Source organism: Apteryx rowi, unplaced genomic scaffold, assembly GCF_003343035.1.
Source record: "Apteryx rowi isolate R43461 unplaced genomic scaffold, aptRow1 scaffold_16, whole genome shotgun sequence".
Lineage (NCBI taxonomy): Eukaryota > Metazoa > Chordata > Aves > Apterygiformes > Apterygidae > Apteryx > Apteryx rowi.
Window position 1 is genome coordinate 5,754,682 of NW_020447863.1, and position 19,843 is coordinate 5,774,524.

The 19,843-nt window shown below is 44.8% G+C and overlaps 1 protein-coding gene across 1 annotated transcript in view; it reads left to right on the forward strand.

Moving 5' to 3' along the window:
- Positions 1-19,843, forward strand: part of ZNF618 (zinc finger protein 618) — a 171,743-nt gene that overhangs the window by 143,939 nt on the left and 7,961 nt on the right. Inside the window, exons 15-17 of the mRNA XM_026059668.1 lie at positions 4,280-4,324; positions 14,128-14,205; positions 19,354-19,455. Coding sequence (XP_025915453.1) covers positions 4,280-4,324; positions 14,128-14,205; positions 19,354-19,455 — 225 coding nt within the window. The remainder of the gene's footprint in view (positions 1-4,279; positions 4,325-14,127; positions 14,206-19,353; positions 19,456-19,843) is intronic.

Here is a 19,843-nt window from a genome sequence, read left to right on the forward strand (position 1 = left end):
ACTGAAGCTGACAATATTTGTTGATGTCTAAATTTGCTAGAAGTTAATAATGTGAAAGATACAATATTTAAAATTATACAGAGAATTGGGAAATATTTTTAGTTTTTGAGGTTGGTGTAAGCTATATAAATATGTCTGAGTTTCATCTGCTGAATCAGGTAACTCTTATTTAGAGATGTCCAGTGGAACAGATTTTGGCATTTACAGTTTTTAAAATATCAGTGCTTTTCATTCATGTTATGCAGAAAAGCTTTTCTTTTCAGCAGTGTTTATTTCAGATTGGGTAGAAGGGCAAGGAAAGTATCTTCTTTTTTGAATGAGTTCATGTAAAGTTGAGGAACAGATTGAGACAAGAATAAAAAAAGTTAATTTCCTTCTTTCAATTTAGAAGTAAAAAAATTTGGGAAAAGAATGAGAAGTGCCAGTTCTCAAAATAGAAAGGGCCTAGGGTCAAATTTTAAGTATGTGCTTAGTGGGATTTTCAGAAGCAGGTCCATAAACAGTCATTTCCCGATCTTACATGCTATATTTTTTTTTCAGTGATTCAGTTCTAAACGCAAAACTTTTTCAATAATGTTCTTAATTTTCCTATATATGCAGCACACTTAAGAGAGTTATATTTAGCTAATGGAAATGCATTGTAAGGTGCTCTTTAGTATATTATGGATACTGATTCCCATCCAACTGCAACATGGCACTATTTCAAGTGGAAGGATAATTAGAAACATCTCATTCACCACTTGCCATATAAAAAAAAAAAAATTCTTAGTGTTAAACTGTGTAATCCCTTAAATAGAAATAGATGGATAGTGTTTCTTTCTTGCTTAGCAGCTGAGCAGAGCTGACCTTTAGTTTTATCACAAGTGGCAAAAAGGCATAGTGTAAATCAGTGTTAAACTCATGGTTTAAATCTCTTCTGAGGCTGCGCTGGGTGGTGATGGAAGCAGACATGACGTCTGCTTGAGCCCCCTGTGTCACTCTGTTGCAAAGACAGGAGTTTAGTTCCCTATCATGTCCTGATTCCAAGTCCCATAATATGACCAAGATGAAAAAGCCAAGTGAAGACACCCAGCAGTAGCTTTTGCCTGACTTTTGGGATGAAGGAAACCACGTGATTATGTTGGGACTATTGTCAACATTACTGTGTGCTAATGGGACGTGAGCAGATGGATACTCTTGCTACAGAGTAAGAATGTTCAGGTCCTCTAGCTGCCAGCCGGTCAAAAAAAGCAGCTTTGCACTGAAAGTGCAGGAAATCGTGGTACACATAAAGGTGGAGGCAGCCAGGTGTGTTAATAACACTGGGATCTTCCTTTATTCTGCTATTGGCCATACATCCTCTTACAGTCTTTCTCTGTAGTCCAGTGATCATACAGCCTGTCTGACTGGATTTCCTCTTGGGAAGATATGTGACTTTTAAGCTAGAAACTTTGGTGGGTAAGTGTCACTTTAATACTCAAGGCATAAAAATTCTTGATTGTTGATTGCAGTCTGGCGTTAGCACAGCCAACTCCCAAAGCCTCTGCCTCCTGAGATGCACCCAGTTGTCTTGCAGGTTATGTCAGCTGGACTGAAGCGCAAAATATAAATTCCATTCAAGTGCATGGATTCATCTTTTGGTAAATCTCTTTGTCATTTGGTGGCTGGTTCGTGACTCTTAAGAGCCTGCTACTGCTGTCTTTCCTCTGATTTGGAGAGGCACTGGGTCCAAGCCTTCAAATGGCTGAGTTTGAGGAGTGAGGAAGGGGGGTTCTTCATTAGGGGAGCTCCCATGTTGTCTTAACTAAACTGTGCAGAGCACAGGTACTGCTCACTATGGGGCAACACAATTACCTGTGCATGGAACTGCCTTTTTTAAAAATAGCCTAAAAAATGATATGCCCAGATTAAAGATTACCGCCAAACTGCAGTTCTCGGAATTAACAGAAGAGTAATGTGGGGAAGAGACCTCAGCCAGGAAGAGTCACTTTGCTCCATCACATAAATATGCCTCTGTGGGTCCACTGGGTATTTGCATGGAATCAAGGTTTCCAGGAGTGAACTATTCATTTCTGGTGCCACGTTCGTTTAAGTTGTTCCAGACTTGTCATGTTGAACAGGTTATTTGTAGACAGGAGGAAAAATATCTGTATTAAAATAACCACTCAGCAGCAAGTCTCTGTGGATGAAAACCTGCCAATTCCTCAAGAGCTCTGGGACACCAGCTCATTGGAAGGGACATCAAGACAATAAATATGAAAGACATTGAGGCAGCAGTGTGAACAGTCAGCAAAATGGTGAACAAGCAGCCAGCGATACAAAGTTTGAATTCTAGTCTTCAAGCATAGATACTGTGCCGTGCTAGGGCTGGACAGGACGTAGAAGAAAGGGCCACTGATAGACCAGGGTGTGGGCAAAAAAGGTGAACTCATGTTTCTGTCTTGCTTGGAGAATCTGTGGAATGAAAGATTAGCAAAACCCCAGAACAAGCTGAATTATCGGGAGGCAAACTATGACACTTTCGCGACTTTTCTCAGAGTATAGGTGGCTTTGGTAGAATTGACTGTGCTAAGGCACAGGGACAGTACAGTGCATGGATAACATAATGGCCTGTAATATAAGGACCAGAAGATTCCCAGCAGTCTTTCTTGGCTTAAAATACTGTAGTATTAATGTTTAGTGAGTGGCCTGAACTCATATTGCAGATTGAGAACATTTTTCATTTGTATAGGGAGTTAACATAAAGGTGAGATTACATTAACACTACTGGCTGGAAAACAATGTGACTCATGCCAAGTCTGGTCTTGAGAATATGTTGGGATTTATTAAATGATGTATGCCTCTACTGTCCTTCCAGGTCAGGTTCACTTTTGGGTGGAGGATAAAATGTTGCTTTTTGACCTTCAAAAGCTTACTTGCTTCTGGATGCTGAGAGAGCCCTTTAAGACTGAAGCTGTAGGACCGGCTAGTGAGCATCCATGTGTTCACTGAATATGTGCAATGCTTCCCAAAGCAGAGGAAGAGAGCACAAATAGTAAGAGAGTGGCGCCTACAGGAATCTGCCCTATTCAACTGCTCAGTAGGACCAGCTTAGGAACCTATTTCAGTGATACAGACTTAATCAGCTGTAAGTGGCACTCATAGTGCCTCAGCAGGTAATACAGATGTGTTAAGCAATTGGCAGCATTCTGTATCCTGCTAGTGCCTTCCATGCATAACCTTTCCATAGCACTGTCTGTTCATGTCTTTGCCTAGCATCATCCATGCCTTCATTTCCATTCGTTACAAGCTGGCCCTGCCAGCTGAAGCCCTCTTTGGCAGCACAGGTTCTTGTCCCACTGAAATATTTAGCGCAAAGCCTCACCATGCTTGACCTCTGAGGTTGACAAGAAAGACCCAGTTAAGTTTTCCTTCCAAACAAACCAGTACAGGCTTGTCAACCCTGAGAGCCTCTTTCACTGATGCATCAATTTAGAACTTTGCATCTGGGACCATTTCATAAATGCACTGAACTGTTGACTGAATAATTAACACTGTAATGGTTTCTTCCCCTCCACATGGGTTTGACACTAAGGGATCTCACCTGCAACTGTAGGAAACTGCCCAGGGCAGTCTGAAGTGCTCAGATTTACTGCTGCTTTTCCAGTCCACTATGGCGTGGAGTGCAAATAGCCCCTGGGGGTTGACCAAGGGCCAGTTGAGAATCCAGGGTTTCTATTCCTTCTAGTCACGTCTCAAAGATAAGACAATTTGCAGTGTTCTGTGCTCAACAGAAAATGTGTATTCTCACCCTGAAGTAACATGTACCGCTTAGGAACAGTTTCCTTTGCCACTTCATTCAGTGAGGTTAAAAACACCCTGTTTTTCCTTCCCAGCCTTCCAGGCACCCAGGGAGTTTGAGGAAGGTGCACGGTCTATCAGGGAATTTGCACCTGGGGCCCCAACAAGAGCATTTGTAAAGGGCCCCTTCCCCCCACCACAGCTTTTCTTTTGCTGGTCCTCACCACTTGACTGTTCCCACTACTGTAGTATAGGGTATATGTTAGAAAAAATCTGTGGACATTTCAAAATGGGAAGGTAAGAAGCAGATTCCCAGTCATGAGAAACTTGGCAAGATGCTGAGAGAGAATTCCCAGCTGGACGCGTAGAAATTTGCTATAAATGGCCAGCCCCGTCCTGCCACAGTTAAATCTGGAAGTGCAGAGTAAGCATAAGGATAAGTGAGCAGATAGGCAGAGCTGTGTAGCATGCAGCAAGGTCTCTGCCAGTCTCAATATTTAAATCTCTTTCTTTTTTGCAGAAACCGCAAGTCCCCTGATTTCAAATCCTTTCCCGCTTTTACAAAGTAAGTGTGTTGGATGTCTGTGGTGCGCATAGGCGGGGACTTCCACCCTGCAGCCTTGCTGGCCTGCCCTGTTAGCATTTTTCATGAATAAATGTTTTTCATTATGAGTCCAGATGTCAAAGAATAAAATGCCTCGCTTTCGTAGCTCTGGTTTCAGGTTAAAAGGTGACAGAAATCATTCAGGGTGTTTAAGTGCAGTATGTGGCTGCTAAACCACTTGGACTCGCAGCCTTTTGGGAGTTAAGTTTTGTGAAATATGCCAGTAATACCTATTCTGAAAGACTAAGGTTTGAAGACTGAAAACCCATGTTTGAGTTGCACTTATACATGGGAACACTTGTTCTGATGGCTGAACTCACTAAACTTCCCAGAGACAATTCCCTTTGGCTTAAGTCTGCAGATGAGAAATGGAAGCCCAGGGCATGGTGATGAGCAAATGCACGAGAGCAGGTTTGTAATGGCCTGAGGCAGGTGGTCTCCACTGAGATATTGGCCCGTGTCCCTGATGTTTCTAATAGGTGGAACTTCTTCCTTTATCTTATTATCTGATTTGCTACTGCTCGGCTTGTGTCTGCTTTTTGGGGGTGATACTACCTGTGCCAAGCTCACAATCTATCGCTTAGCGTGAATCAGCCCTGAGTGCCTGGACGCTTTGGGGTGGTGTGCCCTGAACATGGCCACGATGGGAGAGAACACTTGTTTTTTTTCCCCATTTACAAATCTGAGAAATAAATCAAATTTTCATTTGGAACATGAATGTTCACATGGGAACAGAAATCAAATTCAGTGCCAACAAATTTAAGAACTGTGTGTTTGGGGCTCCCCTTTTTAAAGGATGCTTCATAGCACCTTTTACTGTTTGAGATGGGTGGAAATGATAGAAGCTCTTCCACTGATAGAAGATGATAGAAGAAACTTCCACTTATTTTGTTGTGTGTGATAGCATTTTTCTAAGAGACTGCTACTGATTTGAAAAGTATTGTTTCATCAGTTTGGGTCAAAGGTATGTGAAGATACAGTGACTCTAGCTAATGGAAACGGAGAGAAAATGTTGAGAAGATTTCCTGACAGTTCTTTTGCATTTGTTTTTCATCAAAATGTGGATGGAAGTATTGAAATGTGGGTGTTCTCTGTGGAGGAGAGCGCTGCCTGGGGGCACTGCCTCCCTTCACTGACATCGGTTGTTCAGTTGGCTGCTGGATTTAACTCGTTCACAGTGAGCTCAGGGCATTTTCTGTTAAATGGCAGAACACTTTCTATTAAAAGCTCTTGACTCATATTCACTCTTGGCCCCAAACTGAGTTCTGCTCTTTTCTCTGGCTTAGATGTGGCAATGTGAGTTAACATGGGAATTAGGGTGATTTATTTAACCTGAGCACAAATGCTGTTTTTTTTTAATGTTGGCTTATACAGCCTGCTCTCTTACTCTGGAGCTTTGTTCACTGCAGATATATATACTGAAAGCACTAATAAAAGTGTCTAATAATAGCCCTGGGGAAAGATGTTTTAAATTCTGCAACTGACTGTGAATGTGAGTTCCACGTGGCTCAAGAGATTTAAGGGTATTCAACAACTGCTGGTGCTCTAAGGTTCTATAATGGTGTCAGAGAGCACTTGGCCAACTAGTCAGGGCGACCCAAGATAGCATGCCTTGTTCAGAGTGGAGAGGGGTGAAAAGAAGAGTCTTCCTGGGGAAGGATACTGTTTTGTGCCTACCAGCCAACATCCAGTGTACCCTCTTGGTTTTGGAGCAGAGAGCTCTTCAGTGCTGGGTAGGAGAATGAAATGCCCTTGCATGGGGATGCTACAGTGCTTGAGTTTCTAACTGAACTTGTGAGTCTGTTGGAAAGACCCTGCGATTGGTGTTTGCAGTCCCCTGGCACTGCTCGCTTGCAGATCATTTGTTTGCACTCTGCAGTATGCACCCGCTTCTTGGAAAACTCAGAAATGAGAGTCAAACTCTACTCCTTTTCTGCTGGCAGACAGGACATGTTTGGGTTAATTTCCTGCTCATTCCAATTTTCCAAATATTTTGCCCCAGAAGAGCTCTATGGAGTTAGGCTCCTGGTGCAGTAGGATCCACATGTTGCTGGAGAGTAGCTTTGGCACTTCAGAGGTGGCCATCGCAGAGCACTGGGGCTCTGCTTGTCACAGCCTTGGCCTGCTGTCATGTGTGCCGGAGCATGCGGGGATCTGGGAAACTAGAGATCTCTAGTAGTTTGCTCTTGTTTTAACCTTATAGAGGTGCTGCTGGCCAGGCTGTGTCTCTGCCTCTTTGGCAGCCTTGCCCAGTGTCCTCTCCACATCCCAACTGCCTTTTCTGTAAAGTCACAGGTGCTGAGGTGACTGCTCTTTGGACTTAACACTGGCTGCAGGATGGAAGAGGCTGCTATGTTCTGCAACAACCCCCTCGATTCTGTCTTTGCTCTGTCTTCCTCTTCCAGTGAGGAAGAGTTGAGGCAATAAGTGAATTGCTGTCAGGCAGTGAAAAAGGGGTGGCGCAGCAACAGCTCCCCAGATCAGGAGAAAAGCCTGCTGGGTCCGTGCAGTGTGCTGAGTGGAAGGGGACAGTCACAGAGGAAGAAGAAATCAGAGGAAGAAGGAGGTGGGAGATGGTGGGTGGAAGGATAGTGGGGCACCAGCGTAGGCTCTGTGCAGCCAGGCACCTGTCATATGTTCATTATTGTATACTCTCCCTGCCTTCTCTGGTGGCATGTGGACAGGACCGGCCCACGCAACACTTGCCATTTCATGAACAGACTTTCTGCTGCCAAATTTAGGCTACAGGCTTGCTGTCTTGCAGAAAGCTTCTGAACATGTAGCAATAACAGAGCCAAGGAGACTACAGGGCTAGTGTGACAGCCTGCGCTCTCTGAGGGTCCAGTTCATGATCTGCCTACTCTTTTGTGAAGATTCAGAGCCTATTTTCATGCCTTCTGCAACAGTCCCCTGCGAGCAGCTCAGCTGTGTGTGAGAAGGGGCAGAGCATGGAGGATAGGAGATGCCCAAAGCCTTACTCTGCAAGACTCCCTGCTCAGCAACATGTTTCAGGGATCAAGTAGAGCCGATCTGCTGCTGCTGCGCAGGCTCTCCAGTTTCCCTGACTTCTGCAGTAAAGTGCATCGTAGCTGTGGCCTAACATGAACCCATGGGAGAGCTCCAGCAGTAGCCCAAGTCCTGCAGAAAATACTGCTTTGACCAGCATCTTTGATTGCTTCCCCAGCTTGATGGCTTTGGTCTGTGCTGTGTGAAAGGGTTGCTTTCCAAAGGTGTCTAGGGGAGCAATAGCAGCCCAGCAGTCTCATCTTCTGTGCCATTTAGTGATGTGTGAGAATGCTGTGGTAGATGTTGAGTGGTCAGCATTGCAGGACGTTTTTTTTTGGGGGGGGGGTGGGCTTATTTGTGAACCTGGWTATTTTTTAGTTTGGTAGTAGCGAGGCCACAGTCTGCCGTATGTGAACTGCAGGATCTTATGCACGGGTCACAGCCTAGCCATCAAAGCAAAATCAACCAAAGGTTGGAATTTCAGTCTGTGAAGGGGAAGTGCTCTGATGTAGTGCTACCTTTTGTGGTTGTGTAAAGGTGAACTTTGGGCTTGTTTCACCCCCTCCCTCCCATCACCCAGCTGCTTTATGTTGAACAGCAGCTAGAAGGAGCAAGCTGTGGAAACAAGGGAAAAGAAAGCCAATTCCTCATGCAGTGGTGCAGCCTGGTGAGTTTATCTCCAATCCCTTGAGAGACAAGTGTGGAGGAAGGTTGTGTGGAGTCAGAAAGGTTAATCCAGGCCTTTGAGCAGGGCAGGAAACTCTTATTTGTTAGAATGACTTAAGAGGTATTGAGTGTCACCAAATGACATGTGACGGGCTGAGACCACGGAGCCCCTGGCCGTTAGTCTGAAAGGCAGGTAGATGGTGAATCTGAGAGACTGCTAAGGGGAATGGCCTGTGCGTGAGGCCAAGCGGGGAGTGTCCAAGGGTCAGAGATCAGCAGCCCCCTCTTGAGAGCAGGGAAAGAAGGACCTAGACAGAAGGGATAGGACATTACATGTCTGTGCCAAATGAGATCTAACTGCCCTGTCATCTGGAGTTCCCTGGTCCGGGGACTGACAGGTCCTGCCCAGCTCCAGTCTTTGGAGAATTATAGTTGCTTTTTAGCCCTAGCTGTAGCAGTTGATGGAGCTCTGGAGATCTGTGAGTGTGGCAGCTACTGCGAGTCTACTGAGAATTATAGTGGTCTTGGGGTTGAGAGGTGGGGGGCTCTCTGGGTACACAGAGTAGCAGCACAGGTACAGCTTTCTCATGCAGGATTTGCTGAATTCATATTGCTGGCGTAAGCCCCTCAGATCCAGGACTGGTGTTGTGCTGTTCTGGCACAGGGGTAGAAATGCCATGACTTTGGGAGGCGGAGAGGGGAAGCCACCAGGGAGATGTCCTGGAGGTAGAGAGAGCTTGCCCCCTCACCAAGCCCTCCGTGCCCTCAGTAGTGTTTGCCCTGTTTGTAGCCCATCACCCTAGAGCAGCCCAGGAGGGCTTGTGGGGCTCTGGGAGCTGTTGTTACAGATGTGAACCAGAGTCCCAACTCACACCCTGAGCAAACCAAGTGCACAGCCAGAGAGCAGCTGGCAACAGCACATGGTTAGCAGCTGCCAGCTGCCTGCGAGAATGCAAATGGGGAGGTGGCTTGGAGAAAGAAGAACATCCTGCTCCCAAGCCCATGCTAAGGGAATGGAGCTAGAAAGTTCACAGCAACAGGTATTGGTAAGAGACAGATGGCTCCAAGTTAGATCCAGGAGCCTGTCTGAGCACATCAGGTGAATGGCTGCCCCTCTCATTGAAAGGGGGTACGATTGTTTCTGCCACAATTCCTGGCCCTCTCAGATGTGGAGCAGAAAGAGGAATTGGTTCCTGAGAAGTGATGAAAGGAATGAGGTTAACGAGGAAGGGAGAAGGTTTCTTTAGTCCATGCAGCCCAGCAGTGTGTAACAGACTTCCTGGGAAGTCCTGCTGGAGTTCAGAAATCTCTGAGCTGTTTCTCAGCTGCCTGCCTAACTGGTGTTCCTGCTTTGTTCATATGTAAGGCCTGTTTTAGCCACCAAAACCATTTGGGGCTGTTGCAGAGCAGAGCTGTTCTTCCTGGGGGCTTGGTGTGGGCAGTGCAGGTGGGTCATAGCTTTCCTTACACCTCCACTGACAAAGCAGAGATGGAAAGGAAAGGTTCAGGTCCTGGCTGTGATGGGGTGTGTGAACCCATTCTGGCATATATGCCCCATCGGACCAGGGGAGTGGTGATGTGATAGCAGATATGCTTTTCTGGAAACAGTTCCCAGAGGCCCCTGCTCAGCTCATCTTTCGTGTGAGGAGATGTGTGAGGGCACATCTGGCCTATTTATACACTGTACATTGCCTCAGTGGCAGGAGTCTTTCTTGTATGAATAGATGGCTTAGTTTATTTGAAGGGTTATTACAGAAGAGAAGCCTTAGAGAACTAATATTTCTTACCTCATATGCTAGAACTAACATTTAAATGTTATAAGAGCAATAGTGGGACAGGAAAAGTCCAGGAACAGAGGATCAGAAAAGCCATGGGAGGTTGAAAAGAAATGTCCTCAAAGGAGGAGTGGTGTGCTGTGCTGGGGAAGCCGGGTGGAGGTTCAGGCACACGATTGCACCATGGCTTTCTGGAAGCAGTGAAGCAGGATGGGCACATTGACTGTATCTGAAAATCCTTTTTTTCAAGTGCTTTATTCCATTGCGTAGGAGAGAGATTGGTCTAAATCCCTCTAGAGAGTACATTGGTCTTAAGCACTCTGGGCATGGACCGCTGTCATGGGGGGATCTGTGGGCATCTGGCTGCGTTCAAACCACTTGCTGGAGAACAGATCCTCTCTGGATGCTGTAAAACTCAGTCTGAGCAAGGAAGAGGAAAGCCAAAATTCCCTCTAGAGAAGGGAAAAGCAGAGGTGCCGCAGTGGCATGAAAGGGGCTGTGCTCCAAGGGAGGAGAAAGGAGCACAAGCATGGCTCAGAGGGGTGTTGAGAGTTTTTTTGTCAAATAGATTTTCCAGTTAATTCTACCTTTGGGTTGCAAGCAGAAATCAAATGAAGGGAGGATTTACTTGCTGTGAGTGCAAGCCCAGATGAGCAATTCTCTTCCAGTTGTGACTTTTTGTCTGGCTTCAAGCACGGAGTCCCCCTTTCTTCTCTCCATCTTTCAGACCTCTCTCCCTTCCTTTTTTAGCTCTGAATGCCTCCCACCCTCTTTCCAGCTTGGCCTAACTATTCCCAGCTCTCTGCACTGTTGAGCATAAGGGACTTAGAGGTTGGAATCTGAGAAGTGTGAGGGTCAAGAAAGCACTGGGAGATAAAGTGAGTTCATTCCCAAAGGGACTCTGCACATCTTCCCCAGGCATCTCTCCCTTCCTCCCCAAGCAACACTTTTGAATTGTTTGATGAATTTAAATTTTACCCTGATTTTAACTTAACTTATTTTCTTTTGTGGCAAACCACAGACTTATATGAATCTTTGTTGTAAAATATTGGGAGGAAGTATTTAGAACATGTTTAAACTTTTTTAGAATGAGAAGTTAGTTTTTGAATGCACTTTTCACTTGTGATTTGTTGTATATTTTAAAAGAAAAATACTTCAAATTTATTTCATTTAGGTGAACTATTTTTAGATACCATCCTGCAATGGTGGACCTACTTTATGACCAAAAAAGAAAAAAAAAAACACCATAAAAACTGTGAACAAGAAAACATCTTTTTTCCAGCCCACTTTATTAGGTGGACCCATAGTTATGGCCAGCATTTGGTTGGGCCAGAGAGGTGAGAACAAGAGCCAAGCACATAGAGAAGTTGCTTTTGTTTCCAGGGCTGGATGTTTCTGTAGCAAGGCAGAAGGGGAAGCTTTTGGAGACAGGTTAAAAATGAACAGGATTTTTCTGAAAAGAATCACAAATGAGAGGCCTTTCACAGAGTGCACTGGAGACGCGGTACGTTGTAGTGGCAGAGGGAAGAGTTGGAGGCAAAGGGCTGTGGAGACCCTGATAGACCCAACATGTTGGATTGGGATGGAGAGAGCCCAGCAGAGATAGATGGAAGGGAGTGAAGGGAAAACAGGCAAGGGGAGAGGCTAGAAGAAAGGAGGCACAGCTTTATGATAGCAGAATAGCTGAGAATAAAACAGGAGGAAGATAAAGCAGCTCAGTGAGACAAAATGGCCTGAGAAGGAGCAGTGAGGATACTTTTCTCTTCTGTTTTACTATAAATGTGAGAAACATGCTGTGTGGAGGGTGCTGGATATATGTGAGCAATTGCACTTCCCAGAGAGGTGCCCTGTAAATGAGGTTAGGGAAAGGATTATGCTGGTGGCTTCTTGGAAACTTGTGTTTAGGGGAATCGTGGAGTTTGCGTACTTGTCTGGGAGCAGAGAAGAGAGTCCTCAGACTTCAGCAGTGAAGGATACAGCGCTCTGTCATTCCTTCTCTGCCCGAGGTTACTACAGGCAGAGATGGCAGAAGGGGCTGCATGCTCCCACTTATATTAAATGGCACACTGAGATCTGAAAGTATCCCAGGGAACCAAGGTTCGCCATCTCCAAATGCTGGACTTTCTGAAGCACCAGAGATGTGTAGCATGTTCTGTTCTCCCAGTTCAGTTGTAGGGGCAGGAGTCTCCAGTAGAGCAATGGGTCAAAGAATGGGAACTGGTAACTCTGTCAGCGGCTCTGGCTATGGGCACCAGAGATCTTCTGGCCCTGCTAAGAGCCTACAGCAGGCTCTTTGAAGGTGACTTCCTTTAGGTAGATTAATCAAATATTAATTTTGACACTGAAGTGGGATTTATCTCACTTAGTTTGAGACCTCTTCATCCAAATGAGTGGTTTAGACTCCCTTCATGTAAACAGCAGTGAGAAATAAGCACGTCTGTAACATGAATCATCTGGCATATTGAAATACTTACTGAAAGTGGTGATTTTCACCTGTGTGGGGTCTGTTTCTTTCTGATAATTACAAAAGGAGTCTAAACAATCAAATAAATATGTCTTGCTCTGAACAGAGGAATTCTACCTCTTATGGCATTTTACCACAACTTTTTCACTACTGATGATTTCAACAGAAATATCCAGTCCATGTGTTAATCCCTCCCAACCTGAAATCCCTATATATGCCACTCAGCTGCTAAATCTCTTGCTCTTCTCTAGAACCACAGTCATTTAGTTATGGTATTTCCAAGTTTCACCACTAGAATCAAAATACAACAGTAGCATCACAAGAAAATACTTCAAGTTAAATAAAGCATTGAGCAGAGCCCCTTCAGCTGGAATTGGCTTCATCATTTCAAAGAGCTGTAGGTTTTAGGGGAAAGTCACAGCGGAGTGTTTAACCTTATGGCATATAAGTTATATTAACTTTATATTAACCATTCTAGAACTCTTTATGTTTTTTGCCTCAACATCCTGTAGCCATCTGATAAATTCTGGTCTTTGCTACCTGATAGAGACATCTCACAGATTATAGCAGTCAGGCTTGTGCTCTCCTGTATTTTGGCTCTTCCACACTGGATACTAGCGCTTTTCCATATGCACAATAGATTTCTTATGTTTCATTGACACAGAATGTGTTTTTCCCTTCAAACGTAGATACAGATTTCTGGTATATTGTAGCAATAAAAATTGCTGTGTGTGCGCGCCAGGCATTTATATGCAAAATTGTTTATATGCCAAATGCTCGCATTTGTCCCTTCTGCTGTTACGAAATACAACACCACAGCATACATGGTGGCAGTGTGCTGGCATACCTGGAGGTAAAGAAGGAAACTGCAGTGTTAACATATCTCTCTGTAGCTTGATATTATGTCTGTCAGCTAAAGCACTCAACTAGTACTGTTTAAACTGAGCAAATGCAAACATAAACTATGAAGTTAATTCAGTGGAAAAAAAAGATTTTTCAGTATACTTGGCAGATTAGAACTAAGTGTATCTTTCAACTCACACAGGAGTTGTGCACCCAGCTCTTCCCTGACTCCAGCTCATCCATATTACTCTGGCAACATGGCTCTCCTGCTCTGCTCTCGGCCTTCTGGCACAGCTCTGATTTCTGTGCTTCTTCCCCTCCACCTCTGCTTACCCTGGCAACTTGCTACCGCTGAGCCCAGTGGCACTCGCCATTCCCCAGTCTCGCTGCACTTGTTGACAGCCACAGAAAGTTCACCTTACTCCCCACGTGACACATCTTTGTGTCCCAGCTTCCGAGCGACAGGATTTTTCACAGCCCAGTGCTCCCTGTCTTATTCCGAAAAGGCAGCAGAGACTGGAATTTGACAGAACTGGATGTAAAATGAATTCACCTTCTTTGTGTTGAGGCTTGAAAAGAACAAGAATATGCTTAAAAAAACCTGCAACAGGCGTGGGCTAGTAAACCCTGTTGTTGGTCAGCTGATAGCCTCTTGAGTCATTAGATTGACTACAATCACACTCATGCAAACACACCTGCAGGTGCTTCACTTTAGTGCGTGAGCAGTCCCTCTGCCATCTAGGACCTTCTCATGGGAGTAAAGTGAACCACATGCTTACATGCTTGACCCAAATTCAGGAAGCAGTCACGTGCCCTAGCACTTCCCTGAGTCCCAGCCTGAACCCTGAGGGTTCAGCTCTAAGAAACCACTGTGAAGTGCCCAAGTTGGCCAAGGTGACAAGGACTGGGCCCTAAGGCACTGCACAGCTACTGTACGAACTGAAGTATGCACGTGTGCTGCTTCCCTGCATACTCTGTATAATTCTTCTGAACTGATTTCTCCCAAACAGAACCTTACACCTGTGGAGCTTGTGGAATCCAGTTCCAGTTTTATAACAATCTCCTGGAGCACATGCAGTCCCATGCAGGTAAGCTGGGCACTTCGACTCGCTTAAAGCGGAGAATTAAATTCTGCGCTGATGCCTGATGTTGACCCCGTTGTGTGTCAATAGAGCTTCCCGTGCTCACAGTTTCCCAAGTCCCAGTAATTTCACCTGCAGGAAAAAAAAGATACTCAAAGCCTGGAGCACATAGCAGTGGCTGCAACAGTGCAAGGCTCAGGGTGTATCATGTATATTATTCCTTTCCATAGGAAGAGCAGAAAAACATGTGCCACGCTAGCATGGAGCACTTCAAACTGCCCTTTATCCACAGGTATCTAAGAAATGCTCATTTCATGGGCATTAACGGGTCACTCACTTCTACAACAGATAATATCCCTCCTCTTGCAGAAAGGGTAGTTCTCATAGAAGCAGGCAAAGCAAAAATTCTTGCAGGGCAGCAGAGCCTTTGCCCACACAAGTCTTTTTTTGTGCTTGTGTTTCCTGGAGTTCTGCAAAGGATTGAAGTGTGTTCTCAAAAAAAGGGTGCAATTTCAGCAGTTGTGTTCATTTCATTCTAATCTATCTGCAAAATATTACTCTGGGAGTAACAGTTGAATTACTTTGTTTCTAATCCACCTTTTTTGTTTTCTACGTGAGTATATAAGAGAAGATTTTTAAATCTCAAAACAAAAGCTGTTTCAAACAGAGCATTCAGAATATTCAAAAATGCCAAAACAGGCTGTTTGGGAATTTGGCAGAATTTTCTGGTTTTTCTCCTGAATGAAAACTAAAGTAAATTGACACAGGTTTAGAAATTAATTCACCTTTGACAGGCCTGTATTTTCCAACAGACAGGTGCTCTGTTGAGGTGTATATTCAGTGCTTGCATTTGCACCCACTTTACAAATAGACCCTGAGTAATGTGGCAAGGAAGGACAAGTGGCTCAAGGAAAAGCATGTTTTCAGTTCTGTGATAGTGAATGAATTGAAGTTCATATTTTGTTTCATGTTTTAGTCCTAGTTTTAATGAAAGTGTTATTTGAGTTCTTCATCTGTGAAGATGGCTCCTCAAGTCAAGTTCTCACTGGTCAAYGTTAGCGCAAGTTTCGTGTGTTGTTCAGCAGCTACTTTATTTGTCGTCTTCATAATATTATGAATAGACATTTATGGTGGTTTATTATAAAACAGTATGAGCTGAGCTTTGTGGTTGTTATGTTATGTTAGAGTGTAAGCTGGTTAATGCGGAGTAATTGGACTTTATGTAAACTGAGGAGCAATGAAGCTCAGCTCGGGATTGTGGCTGGCATGAGTCCATGGTCTTGGGATCTGTTCTTGCCATTTGTTGAAGGCAATCTCTGCGTGCCTTCCAGCTGCATCCTGGCCACCTTGTTCCTTGTTCTGGTTTCCCGTAATGAAATGCAGCATTTTTAGTTACAGCTCCCAGTGACACTGTTGAGGAGAGGAGCTACAAAGGTGGAACCAAGGCTAAGGGTGTCAAAGGGAAGAATGGCAGTTCACTGGCAAGGTGTGAGCTGCTGAGAATTTTAGGCTAGTGCTATCTGCAGCTTCTTCCTCCTCTGTTTTACAAATGACCCGTGGCCTCCAGGCTTGCTCACCTCGGTTACTTTGGACACGGAACAGGGCTGGAGGAAGCAGGTATCTGTGTCGTGTGTAGCGTTAGCAGAGATGCACTTAAATCAATGAGTAAATCCCTTCTCTCCCACTCAGGGTTATTCTGGTTAAACTGTATTTTCTCACCTCTCCCTGCTCTGTCTGTTTGTAAATCACTGTGTTCTGCTGAGCTACTTCCCTCAGGGTCTCACTGGTATGACAACAGCAAACATGTCCACGTCTTCCTAGAATGCTTTCTCCAGCCTGTCGCCCAAACCACCCCTTGTGAACAAGCAGCCTATCCCTTCCTGTGGGGTCTCTGTACATGGTGCTTGCCTGTGTACTGTGTTTATGCCTCTTCGTCTGGAGGAAATGTCAGCCTTTCCTCCAAACCTATGCAACTTGATGCGAGCTGTGCACTATTTATTTTCCAGGTCTTGTGGGATGAGGGCAAAACAAAATGGTGAGGCATAAGAACTACAGATGGCTTTGGTGGGTGTCCGGTTCTGGAAGTCTTGCTTAATCAGAGCAGCAGTAGAGATTACATAGGGCTTATAGTTACTCTAGTTGCAGAGTTTGTTACCTTCTAGCCTGTCAGCACTTGGGGATTTGCATATTCGAGAAGTAGTCACCGGTCAGCATCAGCACAACATCTCTTCAGTCTGAGAGGCAGAAGCCTTGCAGTAGTTAGCAGAACTGGTGGCAGAGGATCCCCATACTGGGGACGCTGGCATAGCAGCAGTTTGCACCAGACCGTATGCCTGTACTCAAGGAATGTTTCATGACAGGGATGTGGAGCTCCAACAAGCCCATGCGTGTCGGTTCTCTCTCAGCTAGTGTGTTCAGAAATCCGGTTTGGCTCAATTGTATTTGAGGCAAAAGGTTCATCTTTTCCAACTAAATGTGACGTGTGACTGAGCCCTTCTCACAAGTGACTGAAGACAGGGAATGCACTGCTGGCTTCGAGGAGCAAAAGCAGGGACATACTGGCACTTCAGTCATTCAGAGGGCTGAATCTGGAGGCTGAAAGGTAATAAGGGGAGATTATAGCTCCATAAAACAGCTACACAATGAGAAGAAGCAATTAGAATGTAAATTGGAGGCTGAAAGGCAGAAATAGAACAGCAGAATACAAGGCAAAAGAATTTGTTCTGTAATTATACTGTACAATACACAGCTTTGACTCCCTTTAAGGTACTTTGTTCAAGTCAAATGCTACCATATAATGCCCTTCCTACAATCTAGAGCTAAAAAAATAGAAGGACAACTAGGCTGAACCTGGATTAAAGGATTGGAGGCATGAAGAGAAATTAAAGAAGCATGATCTGTATAGTTCATAGACTGCCTGATAAGAAAGATGAGACTGAAGTGCACAAATCTCATTAATGCCATATAGAATGCTAATGAATATTTGCACATAATTAATCCTCTATTATTGTAAAATAGATAAAGGGTTGTGTGGGGAGGAGGAAAAACAGAGGGTGTCTCCCACCCTTCCCCCTACCAAGATGAGGAAGCCTTCATGTCGTTAGGCCTGAACTGTGAACAAAGTTAGTAGCCAGCACTCAGCATTCTCCTTTGCCTACCTGCAGATGTTGGAGTTGAAGCCACTTGTGGCATAAGCTCTAGAGCAAGTAGACTAGGCAAATGCTGGGGGAAAACAGATGTGTTGTTTGCTGATTGCTGGCCTTCACTGGAGCTCATCCCTTCTCTTCCACACCCGCGTCTGACTGCAGTCCTGAGCATGGCAGTCCTCCCCAAAAACCAACCACCACACTGTACCCTGAGTTATTCGGCATGTACAGTCCTGCAGGCAGTTCCAGAATCCACCCTGGTTGGGCTCCAGTTCTGTGTTTTCCTGTGTTTCTGGTCCTGGTTCTGTGTTTTTCTCTCTTAGGTATTGATCCAGTCTGTAGCCAGTGCAATGGCCTGATATAATAACTGCACAATTTGCAGCTGTTCATCAGCTAGATTTGAGAACATCCCAGCAGTTAGCATGCAGAGCTGCTCAAATTTGAGAGCACTTGCTTGTATGGAAGAGGGCACTAGAGTTTCATCATATCATTGCTTGTCTCTGCACCCTTGCCCTTCTCTCCCAGGTCATTGCCATGCACGAAGGAAAGCAACTTTGCCCTCTCCTGTTCATTCTGATGCCCACTGCTCTGCCCAACACCAGGGCTGCAGAGCAAAGCACCTATGCATGCCTTAAGAAGGTGTTCCTCTAGTTCATGCTCTGCCCTCCTGAGTGCTGGGGCAGGATTCATTTGACTGCATGTTGGTGTGTCTAGGCTATAGATGTTGCCACCTGAGCTGGTCACCTTGGACTCCCTTTATAATTAGTGGAGAAGAAGTCATTGTTTCCAGGTGAGCTCAGAGTATGATAGATCTCATACTACAAGAGTCATCTGGTTCTGGCTAGATGAGTGAATCACACTCTAAACATGCCTTTTTTGCACCACTGAGTGTAAAAGGAGCCACAAGGGGCCACCTTGAAGAGAGGTGCCTCTAATAAAGATGTCCAAAATTAGGTGAGATGAGTCCAGCTSTGATGAGTGAAGGACTTGTTTTGTCTTCCTTGTTTTTAATTTCATCATTCTACTCAGCCTAGTCATCTCTCTCTTATTATTTCTCCTTCTTCTTTCACCTCTCTTCATTGTACACTTTAATGTTGCTTCCCAGCCTATTTCAGAGCACAATTTCATAGTGAAACATATTAAGGACTGGCAAACTTCACCAGGGTGGGGACAAAGCTCTTGGGCACAGGAGAGGAAAAGATGTGAATACAACACAAAATTTACTGATCTTGACCGTGTTTCCCTGAAAAATCCCATAAGGCTGGCAGCCAAAGTGTTTAGCTGTCACATATAAGGAAAGTGGAGTATGAACACAAAGGCCCCTAGGGGAACTGCTATCTTTGCAGCCTTAGGGAGGAACAGGTTTTGGTCACCTTCCAAAAACTTGTTTTTTCTTTTTGTTTCCAGTCTGAGGCAGAAGTGGGCAGCCCGAGAGGAGATTGGCCCTCTGTCTACAGTGGGAAGACAGTATATGAAGATTCTAATAAGATCTTAGATACGAAGGAGCTGAACTTGATTTAGAAATTGAAGTAGTTGCAGTAAAGAAAAGAGAAGTCAGTTGCAGTGCAGAAAGAGAGTCAGTAGGGCAAAAGAAGGATAAATGTGTTACATTTGCTTTCATTTCAAAAGCAAGCAAATGGCACAAGTCAGGCTGCACAAGCAACATCATGACTTATTCCTCCTGGTGTGCAGCTCTAGTTGACTGAGAGACATTTCTCAAGCTGTGCTGATGGCATCAATGTCACTGATGCACAGAAAAAGCCAGTGTCGTTTCAGCTGCATTTTGGGAGGTGATGGGGTATAAGTCCAAAGACAATTTTCAAGGTTATGACTGTGCTGTGCTATCTCACTGAAAACCTGCTCTTCAGAGAGCATAGTAGATTGATGTCACCTTAGTTAAGGGAGACGTGAGTGTAAATGCTAAGCCAATGGATATGGTTTCCCCTTCTTTGTGCTTTAAGCATTAGTATCTTGTGCTTCTAACACATCCCTGTCTCTTGCCCCACAGCTGACAACGAGAACAATATTGCCTCTAGCCAGCCCAGATCACCTCTAGCTGTTGTAGAAGAAAAGTGGAAACCACAGCTCCAAAGAAACAACGCCAACAATAGTACGTAATACTGTTTGCTCTTTTGTCCTGGGCTTACCTATCCGCTTTGAAGCAGTGACTTTTCCAGGGATGGTGTGCAGCAGTGACTCAGGCATTGTACAAGGCCAGTGTTTTCACCTGACTGTACTTGATTTCATCTGTAATGCATATAGCACCCTGCAAAGCAGAGCACCCTTTCCCCTTGCAGAAGCGCTGGTATGCAAAAAGTATTGGGAATCCCAGGGAGCAAGTAGGAAAAGAAAGGTTCGTACAGGAGATCTATTTGGGAACTCCTGGCTAAAGCCAGCTTCTGATTTAAGGTCAGATTTCGCAGTCTGGAGTTAAGAAATTACTCCATTTGGCACTGTGTGATATGGGCATAACCTGTCGCTTCATGGGCTGGCAGGCA